General features: G+C 32.3%; 1 protein-coding gene across 4 annotated transcripts in view; it reads left to right on the plus strand.

Moving 5' to 3' along the window:
- Duox (dual oxidase) overlaps nt 1-26,815 on the plus strand; it is a 934,738-nt gene that overhangs the window by 737,711 nt on the left and 170,212 nt on the right. For 3 of the 4 annotated variants that reach the window (XM_089595596.1, XM_089595598.1, XM_089595597.1), the window contains one exon: nt 1,244-1,618. The exons of the other annotated variant lie outside the window; for it this stretch is intronic. In XM_089595596.1, coding sequence (XP_089451722.1) covers nt 1,244-1,618 — 375 coding nt within the window. The remainder of the gene's footprint in view (nt 1-1,243; nt 1,619-26,815) is intronic. 4 annotated transcript variants of the gene reach the window in all.

Genomic DNA, 26,815 nt, shown 5'->3' on the forward strand with positions numbered 1-26,815 from the left:
TACACAAGAGGATACTTGGAAAGATGATCTGCAAAGAAGAAAGTTTTTTTGTCATCCTCAGTGTTTTGCTAAATGATCCAATCTTTATTTCTTGACACTAATAAAATCATAAAATAAATAAGTTTTAAGTTATCCTTATATCTTATCACGATTTAAAAATAATTAAATTTATTTAAAAAAAAAAATGTTTATATATTTAAGGACTGCTTGCTCATTACAGTGCGTGATGCTTAAACCACCTTTAAAAATCAACTAAATTATATCTTATCGTTTCCAGTTGTTAATTAAAACAGAAAAGTAACACATTATAGTTGATGTTGCATCACAAGCTGTTAATACCTTAGTTTTTTCTTATTACGTAGCATAAATTTTTTTCCATAAGTCAGAACCTACTGCAAAAAAGCCTGACTCGATTAATTCTTGGTTCAACTAATTTTTTCGAGCCTTATTATTTTACGTTCAAGTATCTATAAAATGAATTCCTAATGATAGTATGGTCAGTTAACAGAGTCAGCAAAGCAAATCAACGACACTTAAGTGAATTAAGTACCCTGTAGCTTATCTTTTACGTCACAATATTTTATGCCTTAACGTAGAATTTCATAGTTTTTAAGCTGTATTTCGGAATTTATAGCATAAACGTTCCTACTTATAACCGTTTATTCGTATAAAACTTTTTTACAATGATGTATAACAATACAGCTGTCAGAAAAAATTAAGCATTTCTTTTCCTTTTTGGACTAGATGTATGTTTTATTTGCTGTTCTATGAAATTAAGAGCATCGAGTATACTAGCAGAAGTTACAACCTTATCAACAGCTTTCTTTCAATCTATTTCTATTAGTTCATAATTTTATAGATAATTTCATGCAAAATTATAAGAAAAGATACAAATCTAATTCTTTTAGTAATTATTTGAGTCTTTGTTTATCATAACCCATTCAGAATTAAAGCTTAAAAGGTTTAATGCGTGGTTATAAGCAATTATTAAGCTTAGTATAATCCAAGATATAAATGAAACAATCATGTGCATTAAGTTTTCTGGCTTGATTGTCAATATATTGTAATAAACTCGTGTTTCAATGAGTTCTCAATGCTTTAGCTTTGTACCATTTCTTCTTATTGAGTATTAGGAGCAGTAGACAAACTTTTGTTTCTTGTATGTGTCATTTTTTTTCAAAATTATTGCGTAAGCATACTCACATACATATAAAAAACAACTCACTGAATTTACTCAATGCAGATTATTCATTTATGGCGGAGCATACGGATCTACGTCACATACTTGGTGTCTGGATCTCAATAACTCGTGGCTCGGCTGCAGCTCTTTCCTTTTGCTACAGCCTCCTGCTTCTTACAATGTGCCGCAATAGTTTAACAAAACTCAAGGAGTTCTCAATACAGCAGTACATACCTTTAGACTCACACATACAGTTTCACAAGATCGTTGCTTGCACAGCCTGCCTATTTTCTGTCTTGCACAGTATTGGACATATTATAAACTTCTATCACATTTCAAACCAGCCACTGGCCCACCTACGATGTCTATCTAGTGAAGTCAGCTTCTCCAGCGATGCTCAGCCCACCATCTCTTACTGGCTGTTTCAAACAATTACTGGTATGTTAAAGTAAAGCAACTTCTTACACTAACCAATAAAACGTTTTATGACCCTGTTTAAGTAGTTGTAAGTACAACATCCTCAAAATGAATGAATATTCTTTACTCATAATCTGATCCACCGTGAATTCAACTCCAATCTGTCGTTAGCTTAACTTCATGGCTAATTTGAGGCCTCCCTTCACAGCCTCACCTGTTACTGTGCAGTTTTGCTAGCTTGATATATGTTGAATGCGTCATGCATATCGTACGTGACTCAGTTATAGGGTCCATCAGGTTACAAAATCCTAAAAATTTTTTAAATTGCCGGTAAAAAAACGCATGTAGATGGAATTAAATGAAATGAAAACTGTGGGTAGGTAATTTTGATGACTGCAAAAAAGAAAACTTTTAAGTTTGCTTCATCTTATATTTTAATGTCACCTTTTAGTTTTTTTTAATCAATTTAAAATAAAAATAAATCTTATTACTTTTCATTGCTATTTTTTATATTTTGTATCAGAAAACTAGTGGACAAAGATTTTTTGATAAAAATATGTTTTAATAAAGATAAAAACATTTTTGAGTTGGTTTCTACGGCTTTTCGTTTGTGGTTGTATACAACTGGTCTTATTTTAGAATTCTCAAGACCAATTTTGATGAAAAGTTGATTTTTTTTTGTATCTTGAAAGCAAAAAATTAGACAGTTTAACTACAGGTGTGTATATTTAAACAATCGAAACATACTTCTCGAGTACACACAAGACCTTCATAGCATAAATAAATCTAACAAAATATTTGTAAAAACGTTTTAAGCCAAGAACCTCATAGCAGTTTCTAGGTTGTGTCACAACTATCTTCCTCTTACTTTTTTAAATGTATTACTTTCGACCCTAGATATTTTGTTGGTTCAAGTTTTCACATACAATGTTTTTTTAACTATTTCTGTGACAATGAACTCATGCTTTTGAATTTTATTCACTTGTAAGTGAATATTACGTGAAAGTTTACTGCTCAGTGGATGGGAAGCCTTAATTGAAAAGAGATACTGGGAAATTGTAATAGAATTGGCTTGTGCATGCAAGATGGGTGATGGGAAGGAGACTATGACAAATACATCTGTCTTCGTGAGCTCAACCCCCTATACTTGTAAGAACATAGAATATTTTCACGCATTACCGGACCATTTAAATAAACATGTAACACAGTTAATAAATTTTTAACACAAAATTACAAAATTTTTAAAAGTTACTTATTCAAAAAAAATTTGCTCACATTTGTTTTATTAATCATTTTTACTTATCGATCGATAACAGTATAACTTTTTTTTTCAATCAAATAATGCATATTTTACGAGATATGATAAACACCACTTTCTCCACAAACCTACTGTACCTGATTTTGCTCAATAAATGTTTTATATTTATAATGGAATTCATAAAAGAGATAATTAAGATAACTTTTAAAAATAAACTAAACTAAATAGAAGCTAAATTTACTGACATACTTATTAAATGTCGCTTTTCTTTCAGATCACTTACGATTTTATTCGCCTATTAGGATTAAGCAAAGTGATGTGTGATAAGTCGTTTAACAACTGACGAATTAATAATGGGACAAGTAGCAATTTATTTAAAGACACAGTTATTGTCATACATTTTCTAAGTTGTACTTTTTTGTAAGAAGCACATATAACTGTAACCATTAAATGACGAACATTTTTGACATGGGTCATAATACCAGCGAATAATGTAGCGATAAAGTTTGAAAAATTCTGAAAATCGATTTCGTAATGAATTTTATTACAAAGAACATTAAGTTTTTTAATGTACAAACGAAAATTTTAATTTCACAGACAAATCATTTGGATGGGTTTATTTACTTATATGAATAGTAATTGACATAAAACAAAAGCAACTTTTAAGAATCTGCTTTTAAACGATGGTATTGAGTTCAGTGTATCAGCAATACAACGATAAATAATTTAAAATTTTTGATAAATGTGAAGAAAAAAACAAAATATCTCCTATAAACAGTTTTGAATTCGTAGGAATAATGTTTTTATACGATTTAATATCAGGATCTCTAATTTTTCGAGATTAGGAAATTTTGTACATGCTTTAGACTTATAATGTTTTAATAGTATTTCTGTTGGGAGTGATACATAGTACAACTCTTTGTTAACTTTTGAATTGATACAACATTGAGAACTTTTTTTTACATGCAAATTTATTAAAAAAACAATGACAAGTATAAAACATAATAATATGGTATGAGGCTTCCATGAGTTCAAAAATCTTAAGAAAGTATTGATATAACTTGGCGCTTACGTGAAATACCAATGTTTGTTTTAAATGTAACTCGATCGTTCTAGGAAAAGGTATCCGAAAAAATTTTTTCACTCTGGAAAATAGTACTACAAACATGACAGTTGCAGAAGATATCAAAACATCGTGTCTTTTGACATTTTTTACACTTTAAAACTATTAACAACTGTTTGTGTGATTAGAAAGAAATTTTAGAATTCTAAAAAAAAATCTAAGAAAAACAAACTGAACAGTATATTTATTACTTAAGGCAGAAAGTAAAACTTGTGTACCCGAAGGGCGGGATTATTCTATGTTTGTGACAAGGTGAGAATGACATTTTTTATATCATTAAGGGCGCAAAGGGTACCTTTTCAGCTTGCTAATTACTTTCCACCCTAGGGTAGGAACGAACTTTAGGCCCGGCAGCGCCAGAAAGTTTCTTCCTACCCATGGATGACAAAAAATAAGTGGGCAGAAAATGTGCCCTAGAATGCAAGGCATCATACCCGTGGAACAAAGTAGTATCTTTTGAACTTCGTGGTGCATGTCACTAGGGCAAGCACGATGCCGTAGGGACTCTTTGTGCTTATCCTGGTTAGATCGCACAAGGTGTGAACCCTATCTCTCCTACTGAGGGCACTTCTTATCCTTAAAAAACGCTTGAGGTAGGAAATAAAATTATTCTAAAACAAATAAAAGCAAAAGTCAAAATAATTAACACTATGAATTATTCAACGAAAAGTGGTATCATAATTAAGGAATAGGAATTATCCATTTAAAAAATAAATTTATTTCTTCTGTTAAAACACGTCAGAAAATGAGGGATTAGGGACAAATTTAAGAAACTAAAAAAAAATGACCTTAGTTTTAAGAAAATTTTACCTATTTTATAATAATCCTAGAACTGGAACAATTAATGAAAATACCTTAGACATTTCACGTTAAGTAGAGTATCTTATAACTTTAAAAATTGGTTGCCAAACTGTTACGTGGAAAAGAGAGATGTATTATAATAATAGTGGGGCACTGCAATAAAGAAGGCACTGATACGCAAAAAAGAGAAATATCATTTCTTATTTTAGTTATCCTGCCCTGAAATATACGAACAATTAAAAACTTGTTACTTTTGCACGTCCATTCCATTTTAGTCAGTGCGTGTACCCTTTTAATATCTTATCTAACGGTGTTCCCTCAACTAGTAGATAAGTTATAGAGTGTCTTTGCCTACGAGTAAACTTAATTGTCTCTTCTCATAAGAGTGTTTTGAAAACGTCTATGGTTTTCTTTATCTCGTCCTTCTACTTTGTAACGTCTTATCAAACTCTTACAAGATTTCATTGATATTCATATCAGCGGTTCCAAAGTCGATAGTATTTTGGCTCTTTTCTAGGATTGACAGAACTACTACATGTACATTCCTGTTGTACGCATCAAAGTTTTCATTAAGTTATAGAATGGTTGTGTAAAAGGAATGTAAAAAAAATGGCCGTGAACCAAAACAAATTAAAAATAATTCGTTCTACCTCAGGAATTTCCAAGGGTCAGGTGTGCCCTCAGTAAAAAAGCAGTGTTTGGCACACAAGTGCAATTTATTTAGAGCCACGTTACAGTCTCTTTTCATCGATATTTAGATAAGCCATTTCAGAATAGGTATTAGGCTTCTTCTCCACGTTTGACAGGGCTGACATACGTACGTTCATGTTGTTAGCAGCACAACTTTTATCTAATCGTAGAATGCTGTGTCATTTACTAAAATTGTTTTATGGATTGAGCTCTATTTTAACATAAATAACAGCTCCTTTTGCACTGCTGAAAAAGATTAGAGATCAAGTGGATGAAGTCAGGCCAAGTACATGTCTCGTAATCCTTCAACTGTAACTGTACATTTTTAAAGTGAAGCTTCTTATGTAGGGCCCTGACTGGACGAAAATAGGAGGAAGCGTCACACTTTGTCTTGCTCCTTTTATTCCTGTTCATTTCCCCATCATTGCACGCCCTCTCGACAGCGAGAGCAGTATGTTTTTTCATACGGTATTCGATATGGCATCACCAATCTAATACCCCTTATTTAAAGCCATATGTAAGACAACGTGGCATGTCGTATAGCTTTTCCAAAGTTATTACACATGGAATTCTGTTATCCATTATTTTGGTGGGTAGCCTAGTTGAAATTTTCGATCGGAAATATGTGTAAACGTGACTTTTCCAGACGGCGCAAAAATCTGAAAGCATAAAACTGAGAGTATATAAAACAACATGGCAAAATGACTGGCGATAAATTTTTATAAATATAGAGTTAGCATTTAAAAAGTTTTTTTTTTTAATTTAAATAATGTTTGATTGCAAAAAATTATATAACTAAGAAAGAATAAATTCTTTATAAAATCTTTATCAAAGCTTTGCTTCTCCTAGAAGTCCAGCAACCCACTTTTTTTTTTGTTATTGCTAATGCTGCAATAAACTGTAAGCTTTGTTTCACCTGAATTATGTTTCCTTTCCTCTCTTATTAATTTTTTATACTCAGAGATATATAACTCACGCAGTATCTTACAGCTGAAAACTTCAAGTACTTTTTTTGCCATGTATGTATTAAATTTTTTTTATTTATGGTCATATATTCATGCTCTAGCCATACATTAGCATAGGTATTCAAATTTTCTAGGCCTTCTTGTTTTATTGGCAAAGACCACATTCTATATGAGTTGACATAGTTTTTATCTAGCAGCAGGATGATTGTAAATGAGTTAATAAATTTTTTAACATTATAAACAATTTAGATATGTTTATTATTTTTAACGTAGTTATCTAAGATCTTGTAGCTGGGGTCTGCAGAGTTTTGCTCGTATTTAAAAGTTATTGATAATTGGAGGCAAATCAGCTTTAAATGTCCTAGTCTTCTTGCTACAGAGGACTGCATTTATCATGAAGCTGCAATCTGGCATATACTGCAATATGCTGCAGTCTATTATATTTACAGCTGCTATCGTTGAACTGTATTTTTGCCTTGTCTTTTACATCACTTTCTTTGTTCAAAACTATTTCTCTTAGTGTTACCAGAAGTGTTGCAAGATTATGTATATTGTTTTTATTGACTCAAGTAAGTCTGCTTATACCTTATGATCGTTTACGTAAAATGTTTTAAACATAAATCTTAAGATTGTTTCCAGGGAATTATCGTTTTATGTTGGTTGTTGATTTCCTGTTGCTAAATTGTCCATTGCTTGTAATACTTCATACCATTTGTTACTCTAGTACTCCATGTTTGCAGTGTGTACTTCTAATTCACTTTAAGTACCGGAGACTCTCATTTTCTCCACAATCATCTGCATATGGACTTTAATTTTGGCCCTAACAAAAAGCTTAGCAGTATGTCAAGTTTTTGTATATTATTCCAATGTATGCTAGCTATTGCTAACAGGAAAATTTTTTTTGCGGTCAATCCACAGTTATTTTGTATTCTTGACATCAACCACTAGTGCTCTGCAAATGCATAAATCAGTTTTTTGTTGCAAAACCTGGTTCCTGTATACAGGCACGCGTGTTAGTCTTTGTGCTGTGTAATACTTGTTTTGACACTGTTTATACTTTGTGGATAGCGCAATCAATTTAAGTATACTATTGTATGCACCCCACCATTTACTCTGCATCCTCATTTTTCAAGTTAAAGTTTTGTAGACACGCCCTTCGTAACAGAGTAAACCAACGTTACTGATGATATTTATTTTGCCCTCTTACACAATCTTGCAAGTCTAACCTTTTTCACTCTTATACATGAACCCACACCCATCCACTAACCCACATCCACACACACGTGCGCGTACGCACACACGCACACTCACCCATACTCCCCCCCCCCACACACAACACATACATACACTTGAGTTATTTCATGTGAATGTGGAGTAACAAAATTCTTTTTTGATACGTATAGGGATCGATAGTGCTGTTTGAGAGAATGATACACAAAGTTTTTTATATCTTGTGACCTACAACATTATGTTCTGTGATAGCCATAAATTGTTGACTTCTATTAAGACTCTTCAATTTCGATATTTTTTATTAATTTGGAGCAAATTAAAAACATTTTCTCGAAATAGTATTTTGTTAGTAATTTTTTTTTTAAATACAATATAAATATATCCAATATTGCAGACAGCAGTGACACCCTCATTTTCAGGATTAAAAGTTTTAATCTCTATTTTAGTATAGTATGACATGACAATTTTTTTAAAAACAGTTTTCTTTCAACAATATTTATCTTATTTTAGGTTCATAATGAATGTTGACTTTGTATAAGTCCAAAATAAAGCATAGACGTAGAAATTCACGGTTTTACCGCTACAATTCAGTATAAAAAAGTGGTTTTTAAAAAATCTTTCACCACTCTTAGAGTTTTTAGCTGCTCATTAGGAATTCAAAATCAGATATTAAGAGTTTAGAATACTAGATCTAATATATTGATGAACATTTAAAAAATTTTAGGATTTCTGAATTGAAAGACTATGGTTTAATTAAACGCTCAATTTTACGTTAAACATGTACTTTTTAAAATTTTCTTCATAATCCCAACTGATTCAAAAAAATAACGAAAAGAACAATCTCTTATTTATTGTGCCCCCACTACGTAAAAAGAAATTTTCTTACACTTGAATTATTATTATTCTGTAGTTTTTGATGTCCCTGATTACGAATCCAAGACAAGACTTTGAAATTTACAAATGGTGAATCCACTGTAGCAGCCGACATTTTTTTAACTTTCGAATTTCTCATGCTAAGTAATACCCTTTCGTTCAATGCAAAGTTTTTTGTCAATAATTTTTTAAAATAACAATTAAAGTAGACGTTTTGGAGAAAATCATTCACTGATTTTCTTTTACTTTTACTTTAATACGTAAATTTATACTAAATGATTCGGATAATTTATCTTCATGCTTACTAGACATATAAATCTGTAATAATTGCTATCATATTGATGATGAAATTACAAGGAAGTCCTTGAAAAAGGTTACGTTTTTATTGAATTCATAATTTATTCAATTAAAACATAATCTGTTTATATACTATGTAATAAATTCGCCAATTATTACGTTGGAAAGCTTTAGGTATACGTTTCTTTATTATTAAGTCAACGATTTTTTAAATTTATAGACGATGAAGTCTTTATTACATGCGTAGTATAATACACTGACAACACGTATACTACATTGACCATAGAGTTTAAGACTTGAATTCAGTGTAGTTATTAATATCTCATGATTAGGGATACATAAAAACTATGTTAAAAAATACCACATTTAGTTGCTAATAAAAGTACACAATATTTTAAAGTTTAAGAACTTCAATTTTGTGAAACAAGTCTTTCGCATCTTCTATGCAGACCAAAACCCATAAATTTTACTTATTCATAAAAGTATATGCTTAGAAAATTTCAGCCTAGTTGTATCTCTCATACTTCGTTATTAAAAAGCTGGCCACTTGTAATAATTCTGAGGGGTAAGTCAACCTTATTGCTTCAAAGAAAGAGAAGTTATTTTATTTACGAAGCACATTAAAGTCAGTTATATCAGTTCTTTATTTATTAATTTGTTTGAATTTATGCCCTTCATAATTTTCATAGGAAGAGAAATCATGTCGGGGGATCATAACAGTGTGGGTGTAATCATTTCTGAAGGATAACTACAGAAGACGAGAACAAAGGAGGTTCAAACCTCCTTCTCAGTTGCAAGCTTGCAGCCCCTGTTCACAAATAAATTTAGTTTTCTTTCAAATGCCTTTTTAAAATTTATTTTCTGTTTCATTATGATCTCTTTTATTAAACATCAAGTATCTATGTTCTTTTTTCTTAAATATTTATCATGCCGATAGATTGCCAAAACGAATTGTTTTTAGTTTTTATTTATACATACGCTTTTTCTATGCCAGCTTTACAGTAACACTTTTTCTACGAACTTCCCGCATAATCTTATTCAAATTTAGAAGTACATAAATATTTTTTTTCTCCATCAATTTTAATTCTTATGTATTTTACCATCATATATATTTAGCCTATTAGGTGATCTTACACTTATGAGACTTGTCTTATTATTAAAAAGTGCCAGACGTGCTTCTCATTTACTTTATTCTCGTTGTTTGTTTTGGTTTTTGACTTGTATTTTCTACTGTTATTAATGTTATTATTATTTTTTTAAGCTTTCCTTACCAGTATTGCTACTTCTCTATTTTCCTGCAAGTACATACGTATATATGTGTGTATGTGTGTGTATATACGTATATATACGTATATATAAACGCATGTATATATCTAGAATATGCATGTGTGTATGTTTGCAGCATGTCTTTATATCGGAGTCAGGTCGGGTATTTATATCATTAACCTAATTGATCTCTATTTGACAGTAAAGATTACTTTCTCTGATTTCCCTTCACTGTCCTGAATTCACATAGCAGCTTTCACCATGCACGCTTTTTTGATTTTATCTTTATGAGATACCCTTATTTTGTTATCTCTCTGTTATCTTACATTTTTGTTGAAATAATCAATTCCTGCTATTTTATATGGGTTCTGATATAGTAAATGATATTTATTTTTCAATGGTTCTTTTAATACATATGTAACGAGGCAAAAACGGCCTTCTCATCTTGAAATGCTCTTGCTGATGCAACGCATGTACAAAGAGCATAAACTCGAAGCTTCTCCAAATTTGTTTGTTTTTTGGGAGCTATATATGCATTAAGGGGAGTAGAAGTGGACGCCAACGGACAACTAGTTGAGCTGCAGAGACACAGCAGCGCCAGCAGGAGAGGACAAAAAAAGGCGAATGCGGCTACCGGGACACACAGTAGCTGCTATGTCGAGAGTGACGACGAGGGAAGATACGTGGCAGCAGCAGTAGCGATGGCTATTATCTAAGTGAGAGATCGTGGGTCAGTCTCGAGGATAGTCTTGAACTGTATGCCTAAGAGCAAGCAGCGAGAGTTCCGGTGATTTGTGCAGGTTTTCGTGGCAACATTTGAGAGAGAGAGAGTAATAAAGAGAAAGAGAGTTGTCGAGAAGGTGCGTAGGATGTTGAGAAAAGAGAGAGAAGTGTGAGCGGAAGTCTAGCAGCTGCTGTATTCTTCCAGGACAAAAAGGTCATCAGGTTGAGGACTACGAAAGCTGCTGAGATAAGAAAAAGACGATAAAAGAGAGAAAGAGGAGAAAAAGGATAAAGCCGTAGGACGAACGACCCACTCGAGAATTCCAGACAACATTACACTGGATTGAACTCGCGGACGTTTAACCAGAAGGTAAGGCTAGAGAGAGGGAGAGAGAAAGAAAGAGAGAGTGAGAAAGTGTAGCATAGACAGTGAAAGAAAGAGAGAGAGACCTTGAGTAATCCAGAAAGAGAAAGAAAGAGAGAGAGAGAGAGGGAGAGAGAAAGACAGAGAAAGCGAGAGAGTGTGAGTGTAAAGAACAAGAGCGAGCTGGGCAGAGAGAGATAATATAGTAGTATGTGAGATTGGAAATGGAGTGTAAGTGTGTGTATATTAGCGTGAATCTAGGACAAGCAGAAGCCCCTCCTGGTCCAGGACAAGCAAGGCGTGGTAGACGTACAATCACGTCTCACATGGTACGAGGCAGAGTCACTGCAGCGCAGTCCAGATGACGATGTGAAGCGTTGTGTTGTGTAGTGTAAGAATATTCTGTGTATTAGTGTTTGAGTAATCAAATAAAAGAGTAGTTAAAGATATTTGTTTGTGTTTGTTTAATAGTTTTTCTCGTAAAATAGGAGAGTTTCTGCACCAATCCCCCTTTTTGATAAGAAGAGACCCAAGGGGTAAGAGGGACATAGGTGACGTACGTGATCGAGATTTGTTAACACTGCGTTGATGCCTCTTTTTTTTCAGATGAAGAAACAGTGTTACACATACGATATTTCTTTCTCCCAGAAATATTTAGCATTTAGTTTGCAGTCATAGTCACATTTAAATCGGTACTCTGCCTCTACTTGGTTTATTATCCAGATGGATCTCATTTCTGCCAGGGTCCTAACTAACTCTTCAAAATATTTACTTGAAGTCTGGATCTTAAGAGGTCGTTTGATACTTAATGAAGTACTTGCTCTTTGACTAAAAACGGGTTGGTACAGTCAGTATCTCATAGTCTGATAATCCGTTGTATTATATGAGTACATGAACATCAGTAAATGCTTGTTTTAGTGATTATTTTGTTCTACGTAGGCAGGTTAAAACTTTGTAAAAGTACTATAATGCTTCCGTTCAATGGCACTATTTAATTCTAGATAAAATGCTGTCCCACCCATTTTGTTTTTTTTTTAACAAACGTGCCAGTTCTTCCATGCTTCTGCTAAAATAAGTATCCAGGTCCAACTATAAATTTTCTAGTGGCACAAAGTATGCTACAAATTCTTCTGTCATTATTTTTACAGTTTCTTGGGCTATTGCTCTTTTTAAGGGTAAAAAAACTCTAAATTTCGTGAGCCAATCTTCCCCAGATAATAAATGTATGAATAACCTTTCGATGGATACATCAAAGCCAATAGAAGTCCTGTTTAACAATCTGCTCGATGAGTTGGTAATAATCATATCTTTCTTTGTTATTTTGCAGAGAAACTTTTCCATTTTGTATGATGTGCATTCCAGAATGAATCGCTTCACACTCTTTAGTAGCAGCCCTTTAAAATTATGTTCTTTGTCTTGTTCATTCTCCTATATCTACCTTTTTCTGCCTTGTATTATTTTGTAGTAATAGTGAATCTTAAGACTGCTGGTAAGGTTATAACAGTGTTTGCGCAAACCACCCCGGCTAGTTCAATATCTTTAAATATTTCCTCAAAGGTGTCAACAAAGTATCCTATCTGAATTAAAATCAGAACCACTAAGTTTGTAATAATTTTATTCGCTCTTATTTTATTAACTACTATTATCTCTTGAAGTACCTAAGTACCCTTTTAAATGTTCGATTTACGCACCATTTCTTCGAAATGCTGATAAACATACATGTGCGTAGATATTATTTATTTTGCTTTTATCAATTTAGCTTTTCCTATGCTTTTTTCTTCGTTTTTTAAGGAAATTAGAATTATGTATCCTTATGTAATTTACGTATGGACCATGTATTAGATGCCACTACTGTCACTGTCGTAAGCGTTAGATTGTCTAAGTACGATAAGTGGCTCTCAATATTGCTCAATTTTCGACGTAAAGCTGGATCTTTCCCTTTCCTTGGTGCCCATGCTGGAATATTGGTTGGTAACCGCGTTCTACATATTCTACATTTTTCGATGGACACGTTTTTCTCCATCTCTTTCTCTAGTTAATGTTTGACGTTGGTGATCACACCAAACATTCTGTGAGTTAAAAGCTACTAATTCATTTTTTGTGTTGTCTGGGCTGTGTTCATCATTTGTCTGCTACAGTGAGCCCGTATTATGTAGTGGCCTGTACCTGTTAAGACATCTATTATAGCAGTCATTACTACCTTGATTTTCATAGTCATTTCTATAACAGTTAAATGCGCCCCTGCTGTAACTATTGCTTAAGCCACTAATGCCACAGTGACCGTTTTTATCATCACCTTCAGAGTTATAGTTCTCATACTTGTCATTAAAATTAGTATGTTTATCGTATTACTTCAGTAAGTCATTTTTATAACCCCTGTCATAACTGTATTTGTTGCAATAGAAATTATCATTTCTGACCCTGCAATCATAAGTACTTCTATTGGTCAGAGTATTGTTTACGGGTTAGTTATGCTCCTCGTTCTCTGTCTCTTCTCTTTTCTTCTCTATCTTCTTTGCGTGTACAATAGCCTCTTACATAATTGTCTAGCCTCTAACAATAATTATAATTTTTTCTTACTTCTCTCCATTTTCTTTCAAAGGTTTTCTGTCATTTAATAATGCTAGACATTTGGAATTCTTCACCTAGATGTCCAGTTCACCAGTTGCAGTATATACCGCATTATTTGTTATTTGCTGCTGCCAACTATACCCTATCCTTCCTCTCCCAGTTTATAGCGGTAAGCTTAGGAAAATATGTTCTACCCCCATTCCCACCTTTGCTTGTGTGTTTGCGGATCAGTACAAGTGGACTGGCCTTTATATTTTAAGCAAGCAGTTAGTGCAAATACTGCATTTTTTATTTACTCTAATTCTTTGGTAATTCTTTTTATTCTGCTTTTCAGCTAACGTGTTCCGATATATTTTACTGTCATGAAGTAAGGTTGTTGAAGTAGGCTACCTCAAAATACTTACATCTCCTGGTGTTCTTCGTTGACCTATTTTTTTACATGAGCCATGAATATTTCTGCAGTTCTGAGATTTCAATCTCTTCTTTCTATTTTGTATTGTCTCGTTTCTCTGTATTTACCCAGTCTACCCACTCTCACATCCTTCAGTTTGGTCTTCCTATTTTTGTTTGTCAGAGCTCAAATTTCATTTATGAATGTAGTTACTTTATCTGTTAAACTTACTTTTTACAGTTTTTCTTTTGTTACCAAGTTATGCGTCGGAGTAAATCAATGATTTCCAATTGGTAACCTTGAGAAAATTTGTAACAACAGTAATTTTTGCATGTCAATCTCTGTTTACCTCGCTTTTCTCACCAATTTACCTCGCGTCTTTCCCCCTTTACACTACATTACATGTCGCCGTGCTACCATAGCACAGTTTGCTGAGCAAACGTTTCAAAATTAATTGAATTTTATTTCTTTTCATTTATTAAAAAATAAATCCCTTACCTTAGTTAACGAGCTCTCCTGTGAGTGGTTCCAATATTTGGGATACAATTACTTTACGTAATAGTATGGTTTGCATCTTATTTTTTATATAAATGTATATTAACTGTTTGATAATTTATTTGGATTGACTATTAACTGCATTATTAAAATAAATCAATTAGTTTATAAACTAATTTTTTTGTTAAATGCTTTTTTTTGAAAGTAAGAAATAAGTACGTTATAGCAGAGTACCTTTTAATGTATTGAAAAGTTGTTTATTTATTCAATATTCATTTTTTACCTTTACAATAAATAAATAGTCTTTTACATAATCTTTTTATCTTTTTTTTAATTTAAAAAAATTTAAAAAAAATTTTTTTGTATTCTATTAATAAATTAAATAATGTTTTTTGCATTCCGATCCTTTATAAATTTTTTATTTGTGCCTTAGGTAATTTTTTGGCTTATGAAAGTTCATTACACTTAGCGAGTTTAGAGGAGTAAGAGGAGCATCATTATATACAGCAACGCTGGCAATCCTTTTTCTCATACAGATTTACTTACATACCTGGTATTATGCTTACGCTATCCCTTATTTCTTGTGTTTTAAAAAAAATTAATTTGTGGATATATTTTGAAATTGAATAGGCTTATCTAAAAGTAATCTTTCATAAGAGGAAAAAATTGGGAGATTTAACTTTTAATTTTTATTAAATAATATGTGAAGTTAAAACTTTTTAAAATGAACCACATATAGCAAAAGGGTTGAGTTTCATGAGCTGCAATATTTTGTGAGTATTTTGTATGTTATTCTGAATATAAGCTAAATGTTCAAATAATAGTTCTCAGAAAAATCTATGTGCGATAAACGTTCTGAAGAGACCTTCACTAGAATGTAATACTAACCTTTTGTAGAAAGCAGTGCTACAGGATAGTTACTCTTAATTTTTGAGATATAATTACACTTTGGGTATTAGATATGGAATAAAAATAAGTGTGTGAGCAAATGGGACAAATGTTAGCGTGACGTTAGAGATGTTATCAGCGTAGGTGGTCGAAAGTTCATCTGAAATCATCGAAAAATGCGATGGCAGCGTACAATATTGTACTAGCCAGCCTACATATTGCTTATCTTCTATTGTACTGGAATATATGATTTATAGTTATTTATTTATTAAATACTACAATATTTATTAAAATCATAACTCATGTATGTAGGCATGCTTATGTTAACAATAATTACACTACCTTTATATTCAACATCATTCAAGATATTTTTAACCATACTCATATTGTCTGCAACATAAATTTTTGTAAGTTTAACTTCATACTTTGGTACCCAATACCTACCGTCCACAGACTTTTTCCATGTTTTAAGGATTATTTTATTAAGCTTGTATCTCTTCATAATTTGTTTTCCTACGTTAATGCGTACTCAAGTTTATTTTTTTAGCGCGATTTTCGTTCCAGTTTTTGAACAAACACAAAAAAAAAGAGTAGACTAAATAATAAAGAAATTCTCACATATCTTATCTTCGCTTAATAAGTCTCTTTTCTTCAACATTATCCCGAGATTAAGGGACAGAAATCGTATTATTAATTTATAAGCTTACGTGCTTGTTGGTATGTACGTCAGCAGAAAAAATGTATTGAAAAACATTTTTCTTTCATGCTTGCATCGCTTGCCGTGCCCCATATCTGGTATCAATACTGTTACGTGGCAAAAAGGTTGGCAAGAAGGTGTGTTATAGGAATCATAAAAACTTATTACGTTGTTGACCTCAATTCAAAGTATACCTTTCGTAATGCTAAATTATGCACGTGTCTTTTGTTAACGTCCATTTTGTAGTACCTTGAGAGCCTTTTCCATCGCTCTCTATTCTCTTCTTCTGATCCTAAAGCCCCTTGTTTCGATACGTGAGAAAAAAGAGCCTAGAGTCTTACTTTTACTTCTGTACTTAGCACACTTAAAAAATTGTAAGCAAAGCTAGAACTATAAAGAAATTTAAATTTTTTCCGAGAACCTTGTTTTTGCTACTCTTTACGAGGTAGTGCTCATTCCTGACAACTTTCAATGTCCTACAGTCTCAATTAAGAAGATTTTTTTGTATAAATAACAATGAACAGATAAGAAACCTTTAAATTTTGCCATTATTTTTCTTACCTAAAATGTCAATAATTGAGTACCTTGCCTTTTTAATGAGAAAAACTTTCTGGAGGTTCTGATTTCTTGTTAGGTTTGGAGAGTATGTAAGGTTACAAGTATGTTTCAAGAAATTTATTAATCAATTATATTACCAAACTAGAGGTATTGTTTATTTAAATCCTCGTGCTTATGAATGTGTATTAGCGTTCTCTTTAACGTAATAAGATAACTAAGCAAAACTATACTTTCTTTAGCGATCAAGCCACCTAAGTCAAGCCACCACCGCAGATTCAGGTATAAAAGGCCCAGCAAGGACACGGAATGATTACTCTGCGTGACTTAAATCATCGCAGTGGGTCTGACCCTTAACATATGAGCATGGCTCTCTAAAGCATCATGTACATATTTTATATTCAATAAATTGATGTATACCTATATTCTTGAAGAACTTTGTATTGTTCTTCATTTAATCTTGGCTTTGATAAAACATAGCAATAAGTGAGATGATTATGAGGCTAGTGCAGTCTATTAGCTTTTCTTCACCTCTGCTTACTTTCTTGAAGTACTGGATTAAGGCACTGACCACCAGGGCATTGCGAATTGGAGTAGATCCCCTACATAGGAAATTGGTAGATCAGTGGATCTTCAAGAAAATACGAGACATTAAGGAACTATTGCTCCCAGTGGTGTTAAAAAAATTTAAATTTCTTATTATTTATTAGAAGGCAGAAAATCCACCCAAGATTTCATGAACTACCTGCCAGGAGCAATAGGAACCTGACTGAGTACCTACATGCTCTCAGTAAGGTATCTCATGCAATTATTTAGGGGCATTGCAAATCTAGCTTCGTACTTCCAAATTCCTCACTGGACTCCTTTTTTCTTAGAAAAGTGCCTCCATACAAACCCCTATATGTGTATGATCAAGTCACTATGCTCTTCATGTCCAAATTATATGATGAATTGTAAAAGTAAACGACTAGTTTAATCGTTATCTGTAATTTTTCAATGAAAATATTTTTCTGAAATATTTTTATGAAATTATGTTAACTTTTAAAGTATTGACAATATTTCTTGTCGAAATTAAAATAATTTGTTAACTCTGCATTAATTTATTTTTGTTGGAGATATCACATACCTGTATACATGTAGGAACCAGTACACCTATCCAAAAAAGTATTGCAAATCATATTGTGCTTGAACGTGAGCTTATAACATATTGTTCGACTTGCGAGTAAAGCACAAAGATGTTTTAACCATTAAGCATGGAATATTAAAAACTGGCACATACTATGATATGATACAAGAAAAACAAGTGACCACGCATATGAGTAATACATGAATAATTTTTGAGATTATGAGACTTATGAAAGGACAGAGTTTACAAAAGTTTTCAACTGTTTTGCATTTTATTTTATTTACATTCTGCAAAAATTGCATTTGCAATGAATTTTCCTTATAAATTTATAAAAATAAGTTTTAAAAACTATAAAATGTGTTAAAATTTAGTCTTTGTTGCTTCAACTACATTGTATCAATAGTAACGTTCTTGTCATGAGTAGTAGTACTCAACTTTTTACACATTTAATATTAGAAAAATTTCATCGTTTATCCACGTATGAAATAATCTAAGCATCGCTTTTCTTTAACAAAAAAGTATTATTTATCAAAAAGTGAAAACTTTTATCTTTATTGATTATTGAATAATTTAATTACTACATAGCTTGTAAACTAAAAAACTTTCTTCATAATTTCAAAATTATAAGGTTATAATTAAGTAGTATATTTGTATTAGTAATAAAAAACTAAATGATTGTTTTAAAATAATGAAAAAAATAATTAAGATTTACCAATAATGTACCTTAAATAATACAACGTTACGTCAAAATAATATTATAGAAAAAACAAATACAAATAAGATATAGGCTACATATGGTGTATATGATTCGGATTCTGATAAGCCTCTAGTAACAAGAATATTATAACTATTGTTATCTTTTTTGAGCAGTGCTGTTTATGGTCAGAATGTAATACGCTATACTTAATATTAAGGACCTGATCAAACAAAAACTGGTGCATTGGTCTATGAAAAGTGCTACTGTAAAAATATTTCATTAACTTTTAACAATTTGCTCTATACAAAAGAATACAAGTTTCTCAATAAACATTAAGCAACGTTAATATCATACAAAAAGAAATTAAATAAGGCTAAGATTGACAGAATCATAAAAATTTTGATTGTCAAAATGATTTAGACGTATATAATCAAATGTAAACCTTCTACTTAGTGTAAACATCTCACTCTGTACTGAATCCTTTTTATTAATATAACAAGTTATTAGGTATAATCTTGTTAAATTCAACATAATAAAATTATTATTTACAGCACACTTCCTTCAAATCACAAATATAAAAAAATATACATCATTCTCCAAAATTAAAAACAAGCTGATAGAATATAAATAATAATAGTTTTATGAAAATGTTTAAAATATTTTACAGTTAATATAATATTACAGACCTAGTGATCGAGGATAAAAATGTCTTAGATTTTACGTAAACAAACGCCCAAGGTCAAGCAAAGGGTAGTTAACGTGAAATCCAATGCATTTCTTAACCTTGAGAAGTGGTGCGTATACTACTTTTCAACAATTCTGTGCCAAGAGAAGGGATTCTCGTTCCAAGAAATGCGATGAATGTTCCTATTTTATGCGCAGTATCATGAAAAAGACTTTTTCTACTATCTCACCCGAAAATTAGAGTTTTGGTTTCAGTGCATAAGAACGAAAGCCAATGTTCCTGTAATATCGACGTGACAACTATATCGCGCAGAGGGGTTGGGGCAAAACTCCCTTCTCACTAGTTCTCCTAACTTGAGAGAGAGACAGAAAGAGAGAGAGAGAGAGAGAGAGAGCGAGCAGCAGTGTAGAAGTAAATGTGTATTAAGTACTAACGTAGGCTGCGTTTATTTATTTTTGGAGCTGTGAGAAAACTTCTACATGGAGCACGCGTCTAACTTGAGTATTTTACCCTTCGACCTTCAAAACACTAGTCGATGCCCTAACTTAAGCTACTAACAGTCCGAATATAGGAAATTCGATTTCTGGATGTTATGGTCTTGTTCGTAACTTTTTTTATATAAAAATTTTTATCTAATGTACATTAATTTATTTCGTTTAGTTATTAGTAAAGTAAATAAATAATTTACTTAATAGAATAATTTTTTTTAAACGTTTTTTTAGAACACTTGGAAATTACTATATTTTAGCAGATCACCCTTCCAATGTGTTGATTAATATTTTTTTTGGGCGTGTAATTTCTTCTGTTTGCAGTAAATGAATAATTGTTGAAACAATTTCTCATTACGTTTCAAAATTTTCCAAAATATAAAAAAATTTCTTTGTAGTGTACAAATATAATAATTAATTTTCATTGCGTTTCATGGTTTACAAGTTTTTTTATTCGTGATTAAAGTGATTTTTTTAATTAAGGACGTTCTTCATACAGTTAGTGGGGCAAAAGTTCAGAGAATTGAGAGGAACACTTATGTGTGCAGTAAAGCTAGCAATGATTTCTCTTATGTATATGTACTCACAAACATGCTTTTCTGCACACTTTATCCCATTTTCTAGATTCATTCAAAAACCAACTTGTGGATCTTTTTAAAAATCTGATAGGTTTATCTAAAAAAAATGCTTTGTACCCAAAAAATTAAAAGATTCTTACAAATCATAAGAATGTCATTTAATATGATCTTTTATAAGGTTACATGTTAAATATCAAATAATTAAAATGTAACATCTTTAAACTAATGGTACTAATGGTACAATTATATTCTGGGTATCAAATGTAGACTAGTAATAAATGTAGGATCGAATGTGATATACGTGAGCGTGATGTTACAGATGTTAATAGCGTAGGCAGTAGGAAGTTGTTCTGATTTGTAAGAAGATTTGATGAAAGCGCAGTCTTGTACTGGACAGCCTTTATATTATTTTTATTGCATCGTGCCGTAATATTTACTTATAATCGTTAACTGATTAAATATTAATTAAAATCATACCTAACTAACGTAGGTACACTCATTTTAACGGTAATTGCACCATCTTCGTACACCATATTGTTTTATAGAAGGCATTTTTATACTCAAAATTATATTGTTTGCCATATAATTCTATAGACGTATAACTTCATGCTTGAGTACTCAAGCATCCACTGTCCACAGGCTTGTAATTAGGATTCTTTTTATTGCCAAAAAAGCTCTCTACTACACTTCTGAAACTAAGCCAAGCATTTTTTTCTTTTACGTTCTTTGATTTAATAAATTTAGTGTCAAACAAATGCTTCCAAATTTCGGGTCCATCAAAAATTCCTACTTTAACTTTAGCTTTTGATTTGTTCAGGAACTTTCTTCGTATGGATATAAAAGTGGACCCATCTTTATATAATGCTTTGACGAGTTGCTTTATCAAGCCGAGCTTTATATGGAGTGGAGGAAGAAAATCTTTCGTAGACGATTCTAGAGGATCGTTGAGAACATTCTTTGAGCCAGGAACTGACAAGTCTCTAGCAGTCAATTCATAGTTCGTATAATACTTTTCGCAGTCTTGACTATTCCATAGACATAAAAGCATGGGTGCCTCGTAAAACCACTAAGCGGTCTTCTGTTAAAAGTCACACTGACTTAAAACCATTTTTGTATTAGTTTTCATTCTTGAATTATTAAACTCCAAAGTAGCCAAGTTGCCCACTACTGCAGAGCTGTGATTGCTTGATGACGACGCCAGCAGGCCCACTTGTTCACCAAGACCTGCTGCTCATACTGAAGTCTTCCTCCCCTGTATCGTAAGTCTTTTTTCTACTTCTACCATAAGGGCATAATTTTAACCTAAGATCTTATCCAGTTCCCTGTTATCTGCCTTCACCGCGTGAAGGTGTCTCAGAAGAGAAAAAAGTTTAAATATTTTTACTATGTTAAAATGGCAAGTTCAAAAAATAAGGATATAAAATGAAAATGGTTATAATTTAAACATAAATCAGTGTTCAACATTAAACAAGTATTACAAACATTAACTATATAGAATTTATATATTCGTGCGCTAGCAATTAATTTGAGTATTTTGTAACCAATATCGTGCGTACGATGGTCCTGCGTGACCACTAATCATAGCGCTCCACTTTTAAGTTACTTTGGCTGCTCACAACTGCTCGCCTGCCAGCATTTCGTCAATCCGCACTGATCGCTCGTCCAGTGAACCACAGTGTGGTCACTGTGTATACCTACCAAGTAGACATTTCCTCGAGTAAATCATTTTAAATAGAAAGAGAAAATGTCTTGCGTAGTTTACTCGCGTGACTCAAACAACATCATTTTCAATTTAATTATATTAGTGAAATAACTGTTCTTCAACTTCGTTCAATATCCCTAAACTAGCGCACATAAAACGTAATTTTGTTATTCACCACAGTTTTTCAATTTTTTCTCATCAAGTGTTGTAATGTCTGCTGTTGACATACTTTATATTATTGTTATATATACAAAAGGTGTGAGTGTTAATCTTTACATAAACTCAAGCATTTGGCTCCCACTCTTTGCCCTTACAACCGGTAAATCAAATCATACAGTCCACAATCATTAGGTTTTCAATCCCAAACATTTGTCCTTCGAGTTGGATCAAAAGGGTGAGTAGAGAGCTTCAGCTCATTATTAGCCACGTGCGAGTTACGAAGTCGGCCATCTTAACCAACTTTTTCTTTACGAGTGACGTGCGGACTCGGTCAGCACGCCAGAGCGTTGGGCATATATTTATCTCTCTCACACACACTTGCATAAAACAAAACTTGGTACCCGTGGTAAATTCAGTGCTTTTTTCTTATCATACACGAACTCGAGTATATACTAGTTGGTTTCGTTGCGTAGCTTATTGCTACACTTTTCTCGCGCGATTTGTTGCCATCTTTTTGTGCACAGGCCCTAGTACATACTCGCTGGCCATCTTGTTCTTCCTGCGTTGTTGCGCAGACAGACTTATTTTTTGTTTCCTGCACTGGCTCGAGTACTATTACTCGTTGGCCACCTTTGGTAAATAGCTTTTAGCTTCATATAAAAGCTCAGCTTATTTTAAGCTGTACTAGCTCGAGTACTATTACTCGTTTGCTACTTTGGTGAATAGCTTTTAGCTACATAGAAAACCATTGGCTTTTATTTAGCGTTGCCTTCGTAGCCATATATACATAGTGCTCTCTTGCACTCATCAGCACGTGGCTCGCACATAGTTGGCCATTGGTGCCCTTGCTCTTTTGATTTTCTTTGTGAGCCGTACTCATAAACCTTCTTGCTCCCAGAACAACAAGGGTTTTATCGGCAGCGCACTAACACTTATGGTGTGCTCGCCTGTCACTGCAGGGCATCATAGCACTTGAAAGTGCTTCTTATCATAGCTGCTGGCTGCCATTGCCTGCCGGTTCAACCTAAACCGTCGTTGTTATTGAGCCACTTCAATGTCTGGATACCCATTGCGTGGGCCTGAATAATGTGCACATAATCGTCGTCTTTAAGGTCCTGCATACATTCTTCGCACTCAATTAAGCAGGTAGCTGATTGCATGCGTCGTCTATAGCTGCTCTTTCAACAGGTTTTAAATTGCGATTTCTAGTAAATAGTAAATTGTAGTAAATAGTAAATAGTAAATTTAAATAACTATTAATTGCACGATTCAATTTAGCGATAAAAATTAGAAAATCTCAGTTCATTTAAGCACTAGTGCAAGTATTGATTTGCGTTAATTAAATAACGATTCAATTTAGAGATTTTCTACTATTTTATTATAATATTTATTAAAACAATTAGTACTGTTAGGAGCCAGCTTGATTGTCACTGCCAGGTGTAAATAACGTTTGGTCACTATGGATGCACACTACCCACGTGCCTTCTACGACAGCCAGCGTCGATTAGTGTCGTCATAGACCAGCAATATTATCAGTGCCCAAAACACGAAAAATTCTTCTTGCACTAAAATGAAGTGCATTTCGAAGAAGATGTTAGATCCCTTTGATTCTTTATCAGCCATGAGAAGACACATGGGCGACAATGACATGTTCATTGCTCTCGGCACTAGCAAATTTGATTTCCACACCAATAAAGATTGGCAGAAGCATATGGGGAGCAGTAGTAATGCGCCTACGCTACGACAACTACGTGAATTTATAACAGCCCAAATTATAAGTTTAAGAGCTTCTGCTATGGAAAAACCCTGATCAATCTGGACGAAAGGATCAAACCTAATAAGTCAGTTGTAGTACATCAAATTGCAGCTAATTCTTCTAAAACAAATACACCTAATAAGTCAGTTGTAGTGCATCAAACTGCAGTTTATTCTTCTGAAACTAATACACCAAAGTGCTTGTTCTGTAATCAAACTCATAAGTTGTACCAATGTGACAGTTTCAAATCAAAGCCTTGGAATGAAAAAAAAGAGTTTTAATAAAAGTAAAAGAATTTGTCTTAATTGTTTTCGTAAACATAGTTCAAATAAGTGCACATCAAAATTAAATTGCTTAAAATGTCATCAAAGGCATAACACATTGATGCATTAAGATGTGTATGTCTGTGTTATGTTATTTTTGTTGTATAGCATTTTCCAGATAGACAAAAAAGGGTGGTTTAAAGCGCTCTATCCCTATTTATTCTACTGGTTTAATTCGCTGTATTTTATGTGCATACATTTTTTTGCTTATTGTTTGCACGCTTCCTTTGTACAAAAAAATTTATTCTAGAATTCGCTTAGTTACTTATATTATATAATCGCTTAAATACATTTTTCTTGCTTTTTATTTATGTACACATGCACAATACAGGGTTATAATAACAATTTATTCTCGCATTGAATAATTATTAATATAATTATCAGTTTAAAATTTTTGTTTTTTTTATGTCAAGGATGTCGAGGGTCAAGGTCTTACTGCGTTCATTAATTTTATTATTAATAAATTTTTCCATCGTTTTAGTTGCTTGGATAATTATTGCCCTTGTATCAGTACGCCACTCAGATTTGTCTTGATACCTTACTGTAAAATTATTGCTGGTTCCTATGCCAACTATTGTCCAGTGACGCCTTGTTGGTTCTCTGACTGGTGTTCTTTTGCTTGTTACCTAAAATCATTCTATAACAAGTAAGTAGTAGGGCTCCCCGTAGAAATGGCACTTAAATTCGACCATTGTGATAAAAAAGAGAAGGCAAGTCGAGCAAATATGCTGAATCTTTGCACCCAACGTAACAAGGGAAAAATGATTTGTTTGATATTTTTTTTATATGCTAATAGATTTTGCCATTAGGTTCTATTTTTTGCACCTATTTTACACATATATTTTTGTAGCCTTCTGTTAAAATCTCATTTTTCTGTAATAACCCTTTTTCTTTGTGTACAAACTGTTTATACTAATTTTCTTATTCAATATAACATTCTTTTTTTTTCTTTTTTTTTTTTTTCATTGCTTACATTAGTGGACAATAGAATGTTTTGATTGCATACGCGATTCAATCCTATACAAAATGTGTTTTTTTCTTTTCATCCGATGTCAATTAAAAATATTTTTCAGCTATAATACATATTTGCTTCTTTCTCTGATTAGTGACCGTGTACGTTGTTGGAAGGGAAATTAATAGGAAATTCGTTGGTATTTTCGGGGCAATTTGTTGGTTTGTTTGTTTTTTATTTCTGTATAATTTGCAATGGTTTTTTTCACTGAATACATACTCTTGTCAGACAATACGAGGGTTTTTGACTTCCCTTTACGTTGTCATAGTCAAGCTGTTTTTTTTTTACTGGTGTGTATATATTCTGCCATGGTAGTGCTAGCATTCACTAATAATATTGTGTAGTGATTTAGTAGCACGGTTGCTCCATTGTTCTGGCAATTTATGTTTTATGTCAATTATGGATTTGGAGGAATTTTATCACAGGTGTCTGCTTAAGATGTTCTTGCTTCGTTTATGAGACTGAAGATTTGTATTGTAGGGCTTTTTCACATAAATACATATGTATGTACATATGTAATGTATGTACATATTTTTCTTTTTTTTTGTTTTGTTGAGAACTATCCCCTATAGGCTCTGTATGTTGTATTTCTATACAGGTAGATGCTATTATCATTGTCATAGTGAAATGCTGTCTCAGATGTAATTGTGACTTTGATCCCTTATACAATGGAGGAAACCTTATTTTATATGGCTTCCAAATCACATGTGTGTAAGTATTTCCCTAGTTAAGTTTTATTTTAGTCTCGTTATGTAAACGAATCTCCAGAATTTTTAGTAGTTATCATCTTCTGATAACCGTTGATTTTGATAGTAGGTAAGAAATATCAAGATTGACCATGAATAGAGTACTTGACGGATTATAGCTGAGTGCGCAATTGGTAAAAAAATTTTAATTGCAGCAGTATTTCTTGATAATTAAAATCAAAATAATTTGAAAATAAGATTTTTTTTTTGTTGCATCTTTGCATGTCTCACGTCCTTAAAAATCTACTGATAACACTATTCTGAAGTGCGTCACATTTAATCATAATTTTTCTTGCAAATATTTTGTAATTAAATCCCTTTTTTTTGTATTGTTAATAATGTTTTTCTTTTGATTGTTTTTTTTTTCTTATACGAAACAATAAAAGTTTTGATTATTCACTCATTTATTATTATTCTTATTATATTTTTTCTATGGTTTCGAGTATAAACATATAATATTTTAATTATAACCAATATTTCTAATTAGTTTTTTTTTTACAATGCCTTGTCTTTTTAAGGGTTTCAAAATATAATAACTGTATCTTTTATCGTATTACTCATTTTCCTGTAAGTTGGATGTTGTACAGCCAAAAAAAATTTCTCGTAAGTATACTCTTTTCTTTCTTATTTTTCTTCTTCACCTTTATTTTGCGTGTGCATTTAAAGGTCACAACGAGATAGAGCTTTTTTTTTTTGTATTTTATTAATATTGTATCTTTAAGAAAGGAGAGTGTTAATTATCTGAATGTCCGTTGGTTA

Source organism: Copidosoma floridanum, unplaced genomic scaffold (genome assembly GCF_036245765.1).
Source record: "Copidosoma floridanum isolate Cflo_tuat_1 unplaced genomic scaffold, Cflo_Japanese_pri ptg000026l, whole genome shotgun sequence".
Lineage (NCBI taxonomy): Eukaryota > Metazoa > Arthropoda > Insecta > Hymenoptera > Encyrtidae > Copidosoma > Copidosoma floridanum.